The sequence below is a fragment of the Sinocyclocheilus rhinocerous genome, unplaced genomic scaffold, assembly GCF_001515625.1.
Source record: "Sinocyclocheilus rhinocerous isolate Xijiao unplaced genomic scaffold, SAMN03320098_v1.1 scaffold988, whole genome shotgun sequence".
Lineage (NCBI taxonomy): Eukaryota > Metazoa > Chordata > Actinopteri > Cypriniformes > Cyprinidae > Sinocyclocheilus > Sinocyclocheilus rhinocerous.
The window spans coordinates 1032854-1050159 of record NW_015650363.1 but is presented as its reverse complement, the minus strand read 5'-3'; the positions used below and the strand labels follow the sequence as shown (position 1 = coordinate 1050159).

Here is a 17306-nt window from a genome sequence, read left to right as displayed (position 1 = left end):
AAATTTTAAATGTATCTGACATTAAACTTAAAGGGATAGTTCACCTTCAGTTGCTGGTCTCCATTGACTTCCATAGTATGGAGATAAAAAAAATAATAACACTATGCAAGTCAATTGGGACCAGCAACTGAAGGTAAACTATCCCTTTAATGTGTTAATATTGAGGCTTGCAAGTTGCTATTAACGTTCGAATGAGATTCTCTTTTAATTGTTGCTGAGGCATGACAGTAGTTGATCCATAAGAAATTTACGCTATTTTGCCGCTGTAGCTGAGAGTTGTGTTGAATTTCGGAATCGTATCTGCGTTCAGGTATTTGCGTAACCGAACATGAGGCTGCAGTTTGGCCACAGAGTTAGTCTTGAGTTACATATTCAAAGAATGGCACGTTAACCACTACTACTACTATGCTAAACGTAGTACGCAGAAACGTCAAAGCCATTCTGTGTTTTTAGATGGACAGGTTATGATTGGACAAATCCAAACAGATCACTATGTAAGACTTACCGAAACAAAATCATTCATATCCACAACCAGTGTGTTGATGAAAGGTTTCATAACTGTTCTTGGCAGCCTAGTGACATTTTCCCGTAGTGAACTAATATCATTAAGTTTCCATGTTCTTATCTGCACTTGAAAATAGAATGTAGCCCAATCCTCTGCTGGCCTGCTGATTGCCTGCTGTGTGTCGTCTCTATTGCCATGATGTGAATTGCTATGCTGTTAACTGTCTGGCACCATCTTAAGACAGGGCTTGAATTTTAACAAAACCCCCCTTATCTGCATATGTACTGTATTGCTGTTTTCTTTCTTTTTGGAACATTTTTGTGAAAGTTGTCTGCATTTTAACTAATTAAATTATGGGAATTAAAATTACAAAGAATAACAATCTGCCGATCTCCTGTTTTAAATTGGTGATTGATGTTTTAAAGTTGAAGATGTGGGTTTTTCTTTGGATTTTTTTTTTACTTTTTCCACAACACAGCAACCAATGGTGTGAGTTTGTGGTGGGACTGTTTGGCCAACCATTGGAAGATGTGAAAAAGTGGAAAATCTATTGGAAAAAAACTTTAGAAATACCGTATCCTAATGATTTTTTGCATAAAAGAAAAATCAATAATTTTGACCCATATAATGTATTTTTGGCTATTGCTACAAATATACCCCAGCGACTTGAGACTGGTTTTGTGGTCCAGGGTCACGTGTGACAGGCATTAAAAAAATTTCAGCCAAAAGTTTACAATTTTTTAGACAACATGGAAAAAAATCACTTCCGTTACACACTTCTATTAATTATTTAATAAAGTAATGACAATAAACTAAAAACTATGCAGACTAAAGTTATTAAATGACAATTAAAAGACAAAGACAACAATTAAAAGACAGCCTTCTCTCTTGCTCAATGCTTTGAGTAACATTAAATAAAACATTTTAGTTTCATATTTACAGAGTGCCTGCAGAGATAGTTATGGGAAAAACTAGTTGGGAGGCAAGAAAAAAATATTTGCACATTTTCATAAGAGACTTGCACAATTTCTCTAACAAAATTTAGCTTTAAATGTATTCGTCAAAAGGATTAAAAGATTTAATATGGAATAGTTAACAGAAATGCAGGAAATCAAATATGAGAGTGCACAGGTGTCTCGCAAAAACAAATTTGAAGAACTTTTTTTTTTTTTTTTTGAAGAGAGAGAAAGTTTTATAAGGGAAGAAAAAAGATTTCATCACCATGTGCCCTCAAGGCTCCAATCAAATCCTATCTGAGATCTCAGATGTTTTTCTACCAAGTTATCCTCATTCTAGAGGTCAATACTTTAGATTTCTGGTGGAATACAGAATCATAGCTTCAGGTAATAAAACAACATTCTCAAAAGGTCCCCAGTATTCACATTCATTCATGCCAAACATCTTCAAAATCATTAAATAAAAAGTCAAAAGATATCCTCTACCAGTGCTCTTTATGACATCCATGAGCCTTGACCATCTCAGGCGTTAGAGTTTGTGTTCTGGAGGGTCTGTGATCTGCGACGTTACGAACATGACTAATGCTGCCCGGTTTGGGAGCGTCTGAGTTCTCCACCAGTACCTCGCTCTGACTACAGAGCCTCAGAGCCTGAGAGATAAACACATCCAGGTCAAAATGTTCTTCTCCGGAAGGATCCATCTGTGAAGGCTCTTCATCATTTTCACAACGAATGGAGGAAGACAGGTAATCGGATGAACTGTGATGAGGAGAGGAAGGTGACGTGGGCAGCAGAGAAGGAGGAGCGGAGAAGAATGGGTTAGGACTCCTCCTGCTGTCGTGAGGGCTGGTCAGTTGCAAAGCCCCTGGGATTTGCATCTGAGAATGAGGCAGCATTGTAGGAGATAGAGGTTGAGGAGGGGAACACGGGGAGGTGAGTGGTTCTTGAGGAGAACCAGGCGAGTGGAGACCAGACTGTGTGCTCTCCACCCAGCGTGAGATCTCCTGGAACAGATCTCCGGGCTCGGTGAGAAGCTTCTCCACGCTGCCCCCTCTTGGAGCAGACATGCTGTTATGCCTCCAGTGAGACAGGTCCAGTATTAGCTTGGGTTCAGAGTAGTGCTGCGGCTTTCCTTCCCGCCACGCGATCTTATCCAGGTAGGACGGAGAGCCCACTTTGTAATCGCAGGAGCGGCCGCAGTCCAGCTCCGTGAACTGGCCGCAGACGCGCTCCAGAGACGAGTGGGATTGGTCCAGGAAGCGCTCTGCGGAGCTGCTGTGGGAGTATTTGCGAGGGTCTACCTGAACCTCCTCGATGTGGGCCGTTGAACTCGCTCGTGGATCTCTTTGAACTTCTTCATCTTCCGCCTCTCCCAGTTCAGAGACGCTCTGCATGCAGCCACACTGCTCCTGCTGCGGCCAATAAACGTCTGACGACAGACTCCCATCATACCTGAAAGAGAAACATGTATATGCAGTTTTATGCATATGAACATTTGTTTGGCATACAAAGGATAAAATGATGCATATTAGCAGTTAGTCACTGCATTATTTTAAATATATATATATATATATTTAAATGATTTTAAATAAAAATCATTATTTTAAGTCAAGGTAAAACATTGCACCACCAGCATAAACAATAAAACAGAATTCAATCATTCACACTGTTGTATTAGTTTGTCATTTTTATATTAAAACAAGCATTAAATAAGATTTGTAAACAGTTCAAAAGTTTGGGGTCATTAAGAATAAAATGAACACTTTTATACAGCAAGGAGAGGACACATTCAATTAGGGGTGGGCCATATGGCAAAAATATAACACACTTTTTTTTTTTCAGGAAAATCACGATTCTTTGTCATGATGGTTTTACTATTTTGCAACTTGTATGAGCAGTACAGCCCAACTAATTTCCCTATTTTAAAAACAAAACCTTTCAAGGTAACAAAATATCAAATAAAAAAGAATGACAGATGGCCAAAGTGGGTGAAGATAAAAATCTTTGTCATTATTTGATCATTGTTATTAAACAATAAGAACAAAGATACCCATTACAAACCCACATAATATACAAATAAAACAAACAGTGCTTTATTTGTCAAGTAGAGAAGATGTATTTAGCTGTAACATTCAAGAAATTTTATCAACAATTTAAAAAAATCACTATAAACATTTCAGTGTATAAATTATACATTGACTCTTATTAAAGCAACTGTATTAAAGTTCTTCAGTCAAGAGCAGTGAGTGATTTTTCTCTGTTTTTATGTTTTATTAACATTAAAGCAATAGTTCACCTAAACATTCTGATATTTACTCGCTCTCAAGTTGTTTTAAACATGAATGAGTTTCTTTCTTCTGTTGAACAAAAGTTATATTGAAGAATGTGGGTAACCAAACAGTTGCTGGTCCCCAGTGACTTCCATAGTATTTTTTCCCTACTATCAAAGTCAATGGGGACCAGCAGCTGTTGGTTACCCACATTCTTCAAAATATCTTCTTTTGTGTTCAGCACAAGAAAGAAATTAATACAAGTTTGGGACAACATGAGAGTGAGTAAATAATGACAGAATTTAAATTTTTGGGTGAACTATCCCTTTAATGACAGCATGTTTAGTACTATTAGTCTGCTGCCACTTTAAGACCTGCACGCATCTGCTTTTCTCTCAACTGTTTTCTTAGTCTATCAAACAGTTTTCTTAGGCTATCAAATATTTCAACTTCAATCCAGACCAATGTAAGTGCATTACTTTAAGCACAAATGTTATGTTTGCAAACAAAGAAAAGAGTCAAACTAGTGGTAATGAAGACCATCTGTGGCATAGACATGGATTTCTCTTCGACAGCAGCATTAATAGTTAGTCAAAACGTTTCCAAAGTTCAATTTCTTTGGTCTCAGCTAACAAGTTTGTTCACCTCCCACTGCTGGCTCTGATCAGTAATGAAAGAGCTTCTGTCAGATGTGCATATATGGCCACACAGAGGACAACACTGACATTCTTATTAAGTTGTCACAGAGTCCTCTATGAGTTCTAATTATGCAGGGGTTTAATAAGTTTCTATATTTGAACAGCATTCTACGTCATGGATAGGTCCTCTGGGCGCTTCAGTACCCATCTGTGTAAATTGCCTTTTACATGACCCTTGTTTTCACTGTTCCAGCGTTCATGTACCCACAAACTTTTAACGATCAAACTTTCATCATTAAAGAAGTATCAAAGAACGAATGCAGACTTTAATTCGCTCTCCAAAATTGGTTTCATTATGCTCTAGTACTCAAGTACTGCATTTTTATTGGGTCCACAAATCCCAGCACAAACCACTTTTGTTTGCTATTTTAAGTTTTATTATTATTATTTTTTTTTTTTTTAAATGTTCCTTTCTGGCACTCAACCCACAGGGTAACAAACCTGTTTCTTAGCTTTTCAAACACATATATGATGGTAAAATGCTTAATAATAACAATAAAACAACAAACCAATAAAAGCTTTGTCTTGGTCATAATATACATAATATTTGGGCTTTGTACTGTACATAATTTGGAGAAAACCACTGTTCAGTGGAGGACACTTTTTTGCCATGGAGAGCCTCAGAAAGAAATAATATTCACATTTGTTATTGAGTAAACTTCATTTCAAAGTCATATAAATATTATTATATTCTATTTATTATAAATCACATAAATATTATTTTAGTATTTTTATTTGTTATGAGAAATATGTTTGTTGCCAAGAAGCAACATTGTGTGCCAGTGAAATGGTTGCAGTGAATGCAGACACTGTAGAACATATATTGCTATTATTATACAGAAAATTCAGCTTTGCCATCACAGAAGTAAATTACATTTTAAAATATATTCAAATAGAAAACAGTCTTTTCACAATTTTAAATTGTAATACTTCACAAACCCTACTGTTTTTACTGTATTTTCTATTTTCTGATCAAATAAGTTATTAAAAAAAAAAAATATATATATATATATATATATAAAACTATCTTACAGTAGTGTCTAAATTATTTTATTGAAGTTATTATTTATGATTTTTGTTTTTATTTTAGTAAAAAGGTCCATGCAAGAAATAACACATTTTTTAAACATTTCTTTCATAATACGTGCAATAGAGGGTTAAGTAATCCAATGATTAAAGATGGTAGAAATGTGGATTGTACTTTATTTGAAAATGTATTAAGACATTAAATCAATTAAATACATTTAATTTATGAACTAATCAATTAAGTTTTCTCAGCTATATAGATTATTTTCTTTATAAAAGAATGTATAGAGATTGAATTCTTTATAAAAGAGCAAGAGTGTTTTTTATATACCGTCATAGATCTGTGTCAGCAGCACTGGAACTGTGAGTGCCAGAAAAACTGTAACAAATTACATCATCTGGAGAGAAAAGCTTGAACTCTGGGTGTTGGTAAGTCAGAGTGCCTCGTGTGACATGCGAGCGATGTACCTGTCCCAGTGGGAGCTGAGCGCATGACCGTGCTCGGTGACCAGACTGTCCTCTAGCTCGTCCTCTATGCGAAAAGGCTGCAGGGAGACAGGCTCATCCTGAGGACACGAGTATCTCTGCAGGTATGGGTGAGACAAAGCCACTTCTGCTGTCAGCCGGTCCATGGGATTAAAGGTGAGGATACACTCCAGAAAATCAATGGCTGAAATGTGGAGACAGTGAATAATGTTGTTGATGTATCACAGTATCACATATTTAAAAAAAATATGCTCAGCTTACCTTTGTCCTCCACCTCTGGCAATAGTTTTCTGAGTGACTTCTTGACCTTCCACCCTTGACCTACAAAAGAGGGCATGACCTTCAGCAGTTCCTGTCTGTCCTCTTCTCTAATAACAGGAACAGTGTCCAAAATTAGCTGCATCTGCTCCAGTTCATGAGCACCTTAGAGAAGAGAATCAAACAGACAGGCTTCGTAACTTTGTCTGGCTCCAGACTGTGACAAGTCAAGGATCTTACAAGTTAAATAATGAGAACTGTATGTTATACCAAGCTTGTGTAGAAAGGCAAGAAAAATGTCTTTATTTTAAAAATGTTAAAAGTTTAGTATTTAAAACGTTTAAAGGGGTCATATGATGTTGCTAAAAATAACATTTTAGTCTAACGTTACTCTCCCAGGATCAGTAAACAGTCCTCCATAAAATGTGCTGCACACATCTGATTATTTGGGTTGAAGTGTTCTGGAACAGTATTGTAAATACAACTTAACCACTGATTTCTAGTCGTGTCCTCTTTTGGAAGACCAAACACAGTAGTTTCGCTTTCACAACGAAACAACGTCACACACCGCGCGGCCTAGAGTGAGCAGAGGCCGGGGGCTAGAGTAAGCAGATTCGGTAACCACATGTGACGACCCCGGGCTGGACTCCGCTTCATCCACGGTGAAAGCCGATCCGGCGATCCACAGCGTGAAGTTGATGTATTTCCTCAGCGACCAGCACGGATCAGCTCTAGGCATGACAAAGCGGATATCGTCCTCTTTTGGAAGACCAAACAAAGTAGTTTCGTTTTCACAACGAAACACAGCGCCTTCATGACATGGCGGCAGCAACAATACTACAGCGAGAATAAAAGTTACGCCTCCTTTCTTTGCGTGAACATTTGGGCGGTGTTATGGAAATCTTCCCACATCGTGACGTAGACATGTGGGGGCGTGTTAGAACGAGCCGTTTTAGGTAGGCGTGGTTGACTCTTAACTTTTATAAAGAATATCTCTTTGGATTTGAGACTTTAGTCTTTGCAACTTTACAGATCTTCTTTATGCACCAAGAGCTTGTAACACTCCAAAGAGAAAGGAAAAATTGAAATCGCATCATACTGTAAATGACCCCTTTAAATAGTAAACTCGATTGATATGTCTGGCCTAAACGTCTATTTTTACTTTACCACCAATAGCCACTAGAGGACGCTCTAAGACTACGTTTGCATAATGAAGATTGATGTTCTTGTTTCTGTGAACCGCAAGATCTATACAAAACCAATAGAGCAACAGAAACACTAATGACGACCCTTTGCTCATTACTGAGCGCTGTTCTAGTCTTACCTGCAAACAGCATGCGGCCTGTGAGCATCTCAGCCAGAATGCAGCCTGCGGCCCACATATCAATTGCTTTAGTGTAGTTATTTGGAGACAGCAGCAGTCTTGGTGAACGGTACCATTTAGTGACCATTCCCTCTGACAGATATCCCTGCAGAGAAAACATAAAATGTCATTCATATACAACATACACAACTATTAAATGGTATATATATATACACACACACACACACACACACACACACACACACACACGAGTCCTCAATTGCACAGCAAGTTACTTTGATTAAAAGCAATTTAATAAACCTAATAAAACAATAAATAAACATAATATAAACCTAATATAATTTATATAATAATATAAATATATATTATACTGTTTTACTGTATTTACAAATTAATGCAGCCATTTTATTTAAATTCAAATGAACCGTTTTCACTTTTAGTGTATTTTAAAATGTTATTATTCCTGTGCTGGCATGATTTTTTCATGATCCTTCAGAAATCATTCTAATATTCTGATTTGATACTCAAGAAACATTTTTTTTTTTCAATTTTGTGTGCTTAATATTTTTGTGAAAACCATGATACATTTTTTTCAGGATTCTTTGACGAATAAAAAGTTCAAAAGAACAGCATCTATTTGAAAATGAAACCTTTTGTACCATTATAAATGTTTTATTGTCACTTTTGATCAATTTAAATTTGTAAATGCAAATGTGGTGTATAATATAAATCTAAAAAGTAGGGTGTAAAAAAGCCATGTGACTCAGCATCAATGTAAAATCTGATAAGAAGCCGCTGATGTACAGTAACACTATGACTCCCAATACCCCCCTCCTTCAGCTCATCCTGCCGTCCTTCATCCTTTCCTCTTCTTTCTCACCTCCCACTCTCCCCCTGGGCCCAGGTGATGAATTATTTGTGAGATTTTAGCAGGCAGCCTCAGTAGGTAGGGTGGATCTGAAGGGTGATGGTGACACAAACGAGAATGCTATTTTCATATCCTGCTTACAAAGAGAGCCTTTGTCTTCTCACTGGAGATGATTCACTAAGACCTTTGAAACTGTTCACAAACCAGACGAACAAAGACTGAAAATGAGCAATAATAAGAAAAAAATAATGGCATAGATCAGGCATCTTGACCAACGAATGTCTGTGCCGCTGGTTTCGTGCTGTCAAGAACTGTCAGTGCAGCTTACACACTGAGAAGGACTTGAAAATGAGGATTTTCTGCCGCCAACATCTCACATTTCACTGGCCAAAAATCCACAAATATAATACATTTATATATTTTTTAGAAAGTGTAACTTTAATATTTTATATTAATAGTTATTTTCATTTAATTATATTTCAATCATGACAACTCTCTGAACATTTTAGCATGGTGATGGATATGACAATGTTAATGTATTTGGTCTTGGCGGAACAGATCAGCTACGCTGCTGCTGAATTGCTGCTGCTTTTGGTTATTGCTGTAGTTGTAGATTATTGCTGCTGCTGCAAGCAAGTACAGGAACTTGCTACTGCCAATGCATATGGCGATACAGTGCCATGAGTATTTAAGACATGCTGCTGCTGCACAAATAGCATAAAAAATAACCCCGTAGCAGATCTATACAGGTGGAGCTGGAGAAGGTGGAGGGTTTCAGAGAAACTCTGAAAGTACGCTGCAGGAATCTCAAGTGAATGCTAGCCAGCCATATAAATGCAAGGCAGTAAGCTCACTGGCTTCATATCCAGCATGAACCAATCAGCTTGTGCCAAGTCGCTTAACTCTGAAAATCATCAGTTACTTTAACACCATGTCAGAATGCGCCATCTAGAGTTTCATGACTGAACTATATATTTATATACAAATATAATTGTATTATATATTCACAAAAATCCTGTAATATACCGGTTACCATTAATACTTTATAGTAATTGAGCACCAAATCAGCGTATTAGAAATGATCATGTGACACTGCAGATATATTATATTTTAAAAAATTTAAATATATATATTAAAATAATTTTTTTAATGATATTTTAAATTGTAATAATATTTTTAATCAAGTAAATGCAGCCTTTGTGAACTTAAGAGATGTCTTTCTAAAACATTAAAAAAATTAAAATGATGAATTTGAATTATTCCAAACTTTTAACAGTAGTGTAATATCTAAAGATGTGTATTAATCTGTTTTTCAATTTTCCAAAACAATCTTACGTTAAATCTGTTACAAAGGCAATCATAAATCCTTAAGAAATATAATTAAGCAATATAATAAAGCTTACAGTATGTTTGTCTCTTATAATCTATGGAGTACCTATTTAAAATAGCTGCTTACGCTGGTCAAGCCATCATAAATGAGCTACTGAACAGGACAATGGGCCAACTGGTTGCTTATTTAAATTATAGATGACATTCAGAGTCCACATCATCTTTATTCTCCATGTAGTATTGAAGGAGTATAACCATCTGTGGCTCTCTCAGTCCCCTGCCTGCACTGCTAGCATATGTGGATCCAGATGCTTCTGTGAATCCATAGTCCACTTATCTGTGATCCTCTAGATTTGGGAACTGAATGTTCCCTCCATGCTGAGAGGGGAACAGACGCGTTCAGTACTGTGCGGCAGAGTTGCAGGAACTCGCTCAGTGAATGAAAGGAACTACTGCCCTTAATTCATTGAAGCTCACTGCATACTCAGAGGTGCAATGACATACTAATGATTCTTTAGACTAACACAACCAGGAGTTTCGTGCACCTATATTCTAAAGGGGGCACAGGTGGCAGCCCAGGCTCACTTGGTATCCTTGGCAGAGGCGGACAGTAACTAAGTACATTTACTTGAGTATTGTACTTAAGTACACTTTTTGAGTATCTGTACTTTACTTGAGTATTATTTTTTCTGGGAACTTATAACTTGGGTAGGGGTGTTAATTTATCCCCCCATAGGTTTGTAACATTCTAAAAGCTCTTTATTCCAAATATACTACAAGCTAGTCAGTGTATTCAGTAGGTGTAATGTATTGTAAGTTGCTTCAGAGGTATTGCAAGTATTACGTACAACAATAAAAAATATGTGCATTGACATAAAAAAGGAAATTTACTTTTGGTACTTAAGTACTTTTAAAAGCAAGTACTTCTGTACTTTTACTTAAGTAAAAATCTGTCTTTACAACTTTTACTTGTAATGGAGTAATATTTGACCAGCAGTATCTGTACTTTCACTCAAGTAATGGAGTTGAGTACTTTGTCCGCCTCTGATCCTTGGTAAATAAGACAAAAAAAAAAATAAGGCTATTTTTCTCATAAGGGTATTTACTGTATATAGGGAATGGGATAGACAAAAGTTAAACCACACTTCAAATGTATGAATTTCATTGCATTACATTAAAAAAATATATCAATCCAAGTGATATCTGGGGGGGAAATGCTACAGCAAATATACAAATATTAATAAGCACAACCGTTTTCAACAACGATAATAATATGAGAGTTTTTTGAGCAGCAAATAAGCATATTAGAAGGATTTCTGAAGGATCATGTGATACTGAAGACTGGAGTAATGGCTGCTGAAAATTCAGCTAACATTTTTAAATGCATTACAATAGAAAATTTTGAATTGTAATAACATTTAACAATGCTATTTTGTACGTTAGTTTATTATGTACTTTGCTGTTTTTGTAGCGAGATCTGGCAACACACAGGTATCCTATCAGCATATATCCCGCTAATTGTTCCTAATCAGAAAATATCTGCTGAATTACATCTTAATCATTTTGTACAATATGTCTATTGTTTTCTAGTTAAACATACAAAAAAGAAATCTATCAATAAATAAATAAATAAAACCTCTGTTGCCTAAAATTTCTTCTTCTAAATGTTTGTGCAATAAGTGTGGCTAAAGTGTCCAAACGCTTTTTGAAGCCACTGAAGAGAGAGCAGCTTTGACATTTTGATAATATATGAATATTTTGACTGACATGAGAGCACAGGGATGCTGCTCTCGCTGAGTCTGCAATCTCAGCTATCTTCCTATCAGTGCATGGCATTTTAAATAGGGCTCCCAAAAGAGTAGTCCTACTATAATTTCCTGGGCAGTTTTTATTCTAGCTGTTCCTTCCATCGACTATCCCCCTTCCCTGATCATTCACCCCACCTTGTCCTGTCTCACACAAAGCTCTCCATTCATGTTGTCCTCCCGGTCTGCTAGTGTTACACAGTGAGCTCTGCTAAATAATACAGAAGCACAATGAGACAATAAAGAGCCACATTAATCTTTCAGCTCCCATAACATCAAGATAACTGTTCATAATTATTGTGTAACGGAATAGTATAATGTTTGAAAACATCTATGTGCAATGCAGTATGAAGTAACTATAGATTGTAGTTGTTATTATATTAATGTAAGGTCACCAGGATCAATCAGGCAATAATATCTGCATAAAAATATCTGCACTATGCCCCAAAATTTTTTCTATAAACTCCAAAGAATCATTATCAATCAACAGGTTGAATTGCATTATTTGATGTACAAAACAGAAGAATTGTAAGCAAGAAGATTTTGTGCAAGATAGAAAAACAATAACAGGTCAACAAAGAATTTTCTAATTTAACTTTAGATATAGACTACTTTAAAATGACTTACAGATGCAGGAAGCTTTTAAGCGTTTACAGGAAGCGTTTAAACCTCATGTAGTATAGCAGATACTACTGCTTAAAGGGATAGTTCACCCAAAAAATGAAAGAAAAAAAAACTGCGTCAACATTTTCTCACCCCAATATCGTTCCAAAACTGTATGAAAGAAGACATTTTGAAGAATCTTCAAAATGTCATCAAAAGATGATGTGGTTTCAGTTCCCAATGATTCCATTGTATGGACAAAAATTACAATGGAAGTCAATGGGAACTGAAACAGTTCATAGAGGAAGTAAATCAGTAATACAGCCTTGGAACGACTTATTTGGTTGAACTATCCCTTTAAGTCTCATTTGTAGCTGCCATCAGAAAGATTGATTAAAAGGAGATAATATAAAGTACTTCTGTTCCTACGGAGGTTACATTGAAGATGAAGCTGTAAATGGATTAATATGTCATTATATTAACAGCCAGCAGTTCATGATAATTGATAGGAAATGTGATTCTGCTAATCAAGGCCAGATTGTAACTGCAGGGTGAACCACAGTGAAAGCTCGTAAGGCAGTACATACTATATGACAGTACTATACTACTAACATCTAAAAGTTCCCCAAAATGAACTAAAATAACCAGTTCTTCATGGTATTATTCAGTGTGAACCACACTCTTACAAAAAGTAGTGGCGGTGCCATTACACTATGGCCGTATCAGATTGTAATACCCTTGTACTTTCATATATACTTGGTAACCTAATGATTACCCTGATATTTACAATGTACTTCAAAGAATACCCTGGTACATTTCCAAAGATATAGTATTGCCATGGTACATATACAAAAAACATTCAACCAAAACTACATAGTGTAATTCAAGACTACAGAGTAAATAATAAACATCTCGATAAATAATAATAATAAACATCTCGATCAGCTTTAATAGGATCAATACTGACTTTTTTGACCAACGCCAATACAAATTATTTCACAGAACTAATCGTTGCCTGGGTTGCGTACGTATATGTGGGGCGGAGCTATCAAAATAGGGACAAGACCCTTTTGGGGTAGGGGCGTGTTTGTTTTGGTGATTTCAAATATCAACACTGGCTACCAGAAATCACTTACTCTGCTTTTAAGTGACCAATAACTAATGCAGAACTGATTTGTAATTATTGTTATATGTCTAATTTTTGATAAAAAATAATGTATAACTCAATTATCTTCAAACCACAACAATAAAAACATAATATGAATTGATTAGTATTCTTTTTTGGTTTTCTTTTTTTGCAAAGTTGCTGTCTTGATCTGAAGATCTTAATTTATAAACTTTTTTTGGCAATGTCTAATTGTTCAGGTAATCATTATCATGTGATTATGCGATTATTTGTTATATTTTCTTGCAAAGTTGCTATTTCTATATAAGCAAATTTATATTAGTTTTGGGGTAATGTCTAATATCTAATTATTATTTGAAAAGTGTTATAAATAATATATACATATAAGTATTTATATACTTATATAAATATAAAGTATATAAATAATGTACAAATGAATGAGCATTAATATACAATAAAAACACACACACATACACACTCATATATATATATATATATGTGTGTGTGTGTGTGTGTGTGTGTGTGTGTATATATATATGTTTTTTTTGTTTTTTTTTGGAAACGTCAGAATGAATACAGGTGACCATTTATCAATAGACCTGTTACTACAGCACTAATAACCAATAAAGTTGGAATATTGATAACAGATCTCAGTCATATACCTCCATTAGGAACCACTGTACCATTTCTGTACCTATGTAGATGTCCGTTATTCTTTCTAGTGAGTGAAGCAGTACGTGCTGCAGTGACACCTGCCCTGCTGCTGTGACTCTTACCTTGTGTGAGTAATGTGGGTCCACAATGCGAGCCAGGCCGAAGTCTCCGATCTTCAGCAGCATTTGCTCTGTGTTGATAAAGATGTTCGCTGGCTTGAGGTCACGGTGCAGTATGTTGGCCGAGTGGATGAACTTGAGCCCACGAAGCAGCTGATAAAAGAGCAGGGTGGCGTGTTCTGCTGGCAACGGCCCTTGCTCCAGTAACCGTGCCAGGTCAGTTTCCATACACTCTTGCACAATGTATATTGCTGACACATGGGTCAGGTCACGCGGTAAAGGGTGACCGGATGGCCCCAACACGTCATACACCCTGACAATGTTCTCATGCTGCAGGTGGCGGGTGATCTTCACCTCTCTCAGAGCGTGTTTTATGCTGACGGCATCTTGCATGACCAGCTTCTTAACCGCCACACACAGGCCGCTGCGCCTGTCCACCGCAGAGAGGACGAGGCCGGATGCTCCCGTGCCAAGAGGACGCAGATCCTGGTAATGTCCCCCCAGGTCAAAGCCATATCGGAATGGGGATGTATTCTGCCAGGCCATGGCTTAGAGAGGAGCAATTGGGCACTGCCTGTGAGAGGCTGTAGAGAGTGAGGAGAATGATAAATGACCAAATAATGCAATATTCTATTACAAAGCTATAAAAAACACCAGATTATTTTTTATTACAATCTACAATTCAAACTACAGCTGCATGAAGCAAAAATTAACCCTTCTTCTTGTAAAGAGCGATCTTAAATCACATTTGCGCACTATCAAAGCAATGGGGGCACGGTACTGGGTGGAATACAGCTCAACACCCTAGTACAGGGCAAGTGTTTCCATAGCAACATCCCACAGTCAGCCAGTGCCTGCTGCACACAGCAAACACTCTGAAACGCAGTCTCCCAGGATTCTCTACCCCAAAAACACTCCATGATATATTCAAACTCAATTACACTGCTGCACTGGAGTTGGAGGTTCTCTGATGTCTGACTTTAACGTTAGCAGCAGGTGAGTTTCATTTATAATCTAAGAGCTTTCACTTGCCGTCTCCGGCTCCAGGCTGTCCTGTACCCTCCATGCTTCTCATGCATTCCCTTCAGTGGAGAAAAAGAAAGAGAGAGACAGAAATCAGATATGCAGTTAGTTACTGATTACAATAAAAGCATGAATAGTTTAGAAATACCACCAAATGCACATTTTTACAGTTCATAGTTTTTCAAATGTTTCAGCTTGGTGATTTTCTACATTATTAAATAAATATGCATCTAGTGTTATTCCACTAGACTTAATAGTCTCATATCACTTATATATATCACATATCACAAGTATTTCTTGTTTTCCAACTCAGTTCTTTAAGATGAACTCCTTCGCCTTTAGCTGGCTCTTAGAGCGCAACAGTGCCCACACACTTTTTCAGCGGCCCTTGATCTGGAAGTTTTCTCCCATTCATTTTTCACATAGGGATTTTAAAAAAAGTCTTTGTTAAGGCATTATAATCCATGAACCAAACCAACTCCTTTGCCTTTGAGCGAATCAAAACATTACACACTTTGATTTGAAGCAAAAAAACATTTGAAAATTGGAACACAAAAACACAAAGGTACAAGACAGGAAAGAACTACAATCCCATAAAGCATTGCAAATGACAATCAAATTAAAAAGATGGAGAAATATAAAATATAAAACTATTTCTTTAAATATGTTGATCTAACTCGATTCTGTCATTCGCAGTGCCTCATGGGAGTGGGTGGGCACTATAGAGTTATTTTGGCACAACTTGCTTGTATTAGTTTCTGACTGGTGGAGATTACTTTACAGAATCATGGATAATCAATTTTTTCATTCCGCTGTTGAACACGATTATTTTAAAAAATAATTTCCGAAAAATAAAATCGGCAAAATAAATTGGTCTTATGGCGTCAACAAAAGCACATAGTAGTCTTTAATGCCTTTAAACAATAGGACTGTGTTTAAAGTTTAATAAGTTACCATTCAAATCAATTCCACTATGGAGAAAATGAATGGAATTTTTACGTCCGGAACCGACTGTTGCACTGTTGCACAGCTTCTCCACAACCAATTCTTTTTTTCTCATTCTACACACCTCCATGTAGTAGACATTAGCCATGTAGGCTACTTGTATTGTTTATGCTTTGTAAAGAATTTAAAAAAAGCATTATTAGTATTAGTAGGCTATTATTATTACATATAGTAACTCGTCAATTTGCATAACACCACAGGTCATGTGATGTCACATGGCAGCACCCATGAGGGGATGGACCCGTTCCTGTGTAAAATAAAAAAAAGCTTTCCTTGAACACTGATAAGTTTTGAGTACCTATCTCATATGATAATTGTATTGATTTAAATAAATTACTGAGTGCACGGAAAAATCTAACAGAAACTAACGGACCAGACTGGGTGAGCCAAACTTTATAAATAATGCATATGACTATGGCGCTGACCGTGCAAGCGGATGCAATTTATTGTTGAACGTTAGAACAAAATGTATACATTTATTACACTAAATGATTTTATTGTTCATATTTATGCACAACGTTTGGTAAGGTAAAATAAAAACGGAGAACTTGTTAAGCCTGTGAACGAAGGCAAGAAAGCACAAATGAAGCTGTGGGTCCAGCTGAACACACAATAGGCAGCGCTGCATTCATTCGCCTTTGTGTGACAATAGTAACGCCTGTATTTGGTTCTGAAATTGAACGGATGCATACAGAAACCCGTGCGCATTATACAGAATAACAGCAGTTTCACACGCGTCTATTCAGAAGTGACAAAAGAGCCTATACACGTATGAAACATAGTATAAAATCAACACTATCTTCTTATCTTCCGGCCCATCCGCGGAGAAAACTACAAAGGCAGCGATGCTCCAGGATCTCTTACCGTCGCCTGCTTTTGTCAGCTGCTCAACGGATTTGCTCTATTTGTGTTGGAAAAAAGAAAAACGAAACATAGTTTTCCATGGGGAAAGTGATGTTTTCGTAGTTCAGAGTTTGTTATTGAATCTTGGCACTGGTGCAGTCCGGTAGATGGAGGTTTTAGTCTGTCAGTTTGCTGCTGCCGTGAGCAATTTTCCGTGTGTGTTATCAGAGAATGATATTAGATCTTACCCGCGATAGCGTCACCGGGAGAAACCGCCGAGAGAGCGTTCATTTGAGACACACGGCATCTGTTCGTTTCCCAGTGTCCCTCTTCCACTGTGGACCTACAAGCTTTTCTTTGGCAAAACTCGTTGGTGCCCCCTTGATGACGTCACGCCCTCCCCGTCCA

General features: G+C 36.9%; 1 protein-coding gene across 2 annotated transcripts; it reads right to left on the bottom strand.

Moving 5' to 3' along the window:
- Positions 1–1189: 1189 nt before the first annotated feature.
- On the bottom strand, positions 1190–17306 carry LOC107711864 (mitogen-activated protein kinase 4). Of its 2 annotated transcripts, XM_016516932.1 has the most exons (8): positions 17147–17306; positions 15060–15109; positions 14031–14611; positions 7524–7668; positions 6203–6364; positions 5924–6125; positions 2376–2913; positions 1190–2336 (listed from the first exon to the last, which is right to left on the bottom strand). In XM_016516932.1, the coding sequence occupies exons 3-8, from the start codon at positions 14571–14573 to the stop codon at positions 1944–1946; spliced, it is 1983 nt and encodes a 660-aa protein (XP_016372418.1). In that variant the 5' UTR covers positions 14574–14611; positions 15060–15109; positions 17147–17306; the 3' UTR covers positions 1190–1943. The 2 variants fall into 2 exon arrangements, with proteins under 2 accessions (XP_016372418.1, XP_016372416.1); XM_016516930.1 differs by having other exon boundaries at positions 1191–2913.

Excerpts from the sequence above, each read along its gene's own strand:
- LOC107711864 (XM_016516930.1), bottom strand. The coding sequence starts at position 14,573 with ATGGCCTGGCAGAATACATCCCCATTCCGATATGGCTTTGACCTGGGG. Across the intron at positions 6,126-6,202 it reads GCCAGAGGTGGAGGACAAAG|CCATTGATTTTCTGGAGTGT; the intron begins GTAAGCTGAGCA and ends TCCACATTTCAG. Across the intron at positions 2,914-5,923 it reads CTCAGCTCCCACTGGGACAG|GTATGATGGGAGTCTGTCGT; the intron begins GTACATCGCTCG and ends TTTCTCTTTCAG.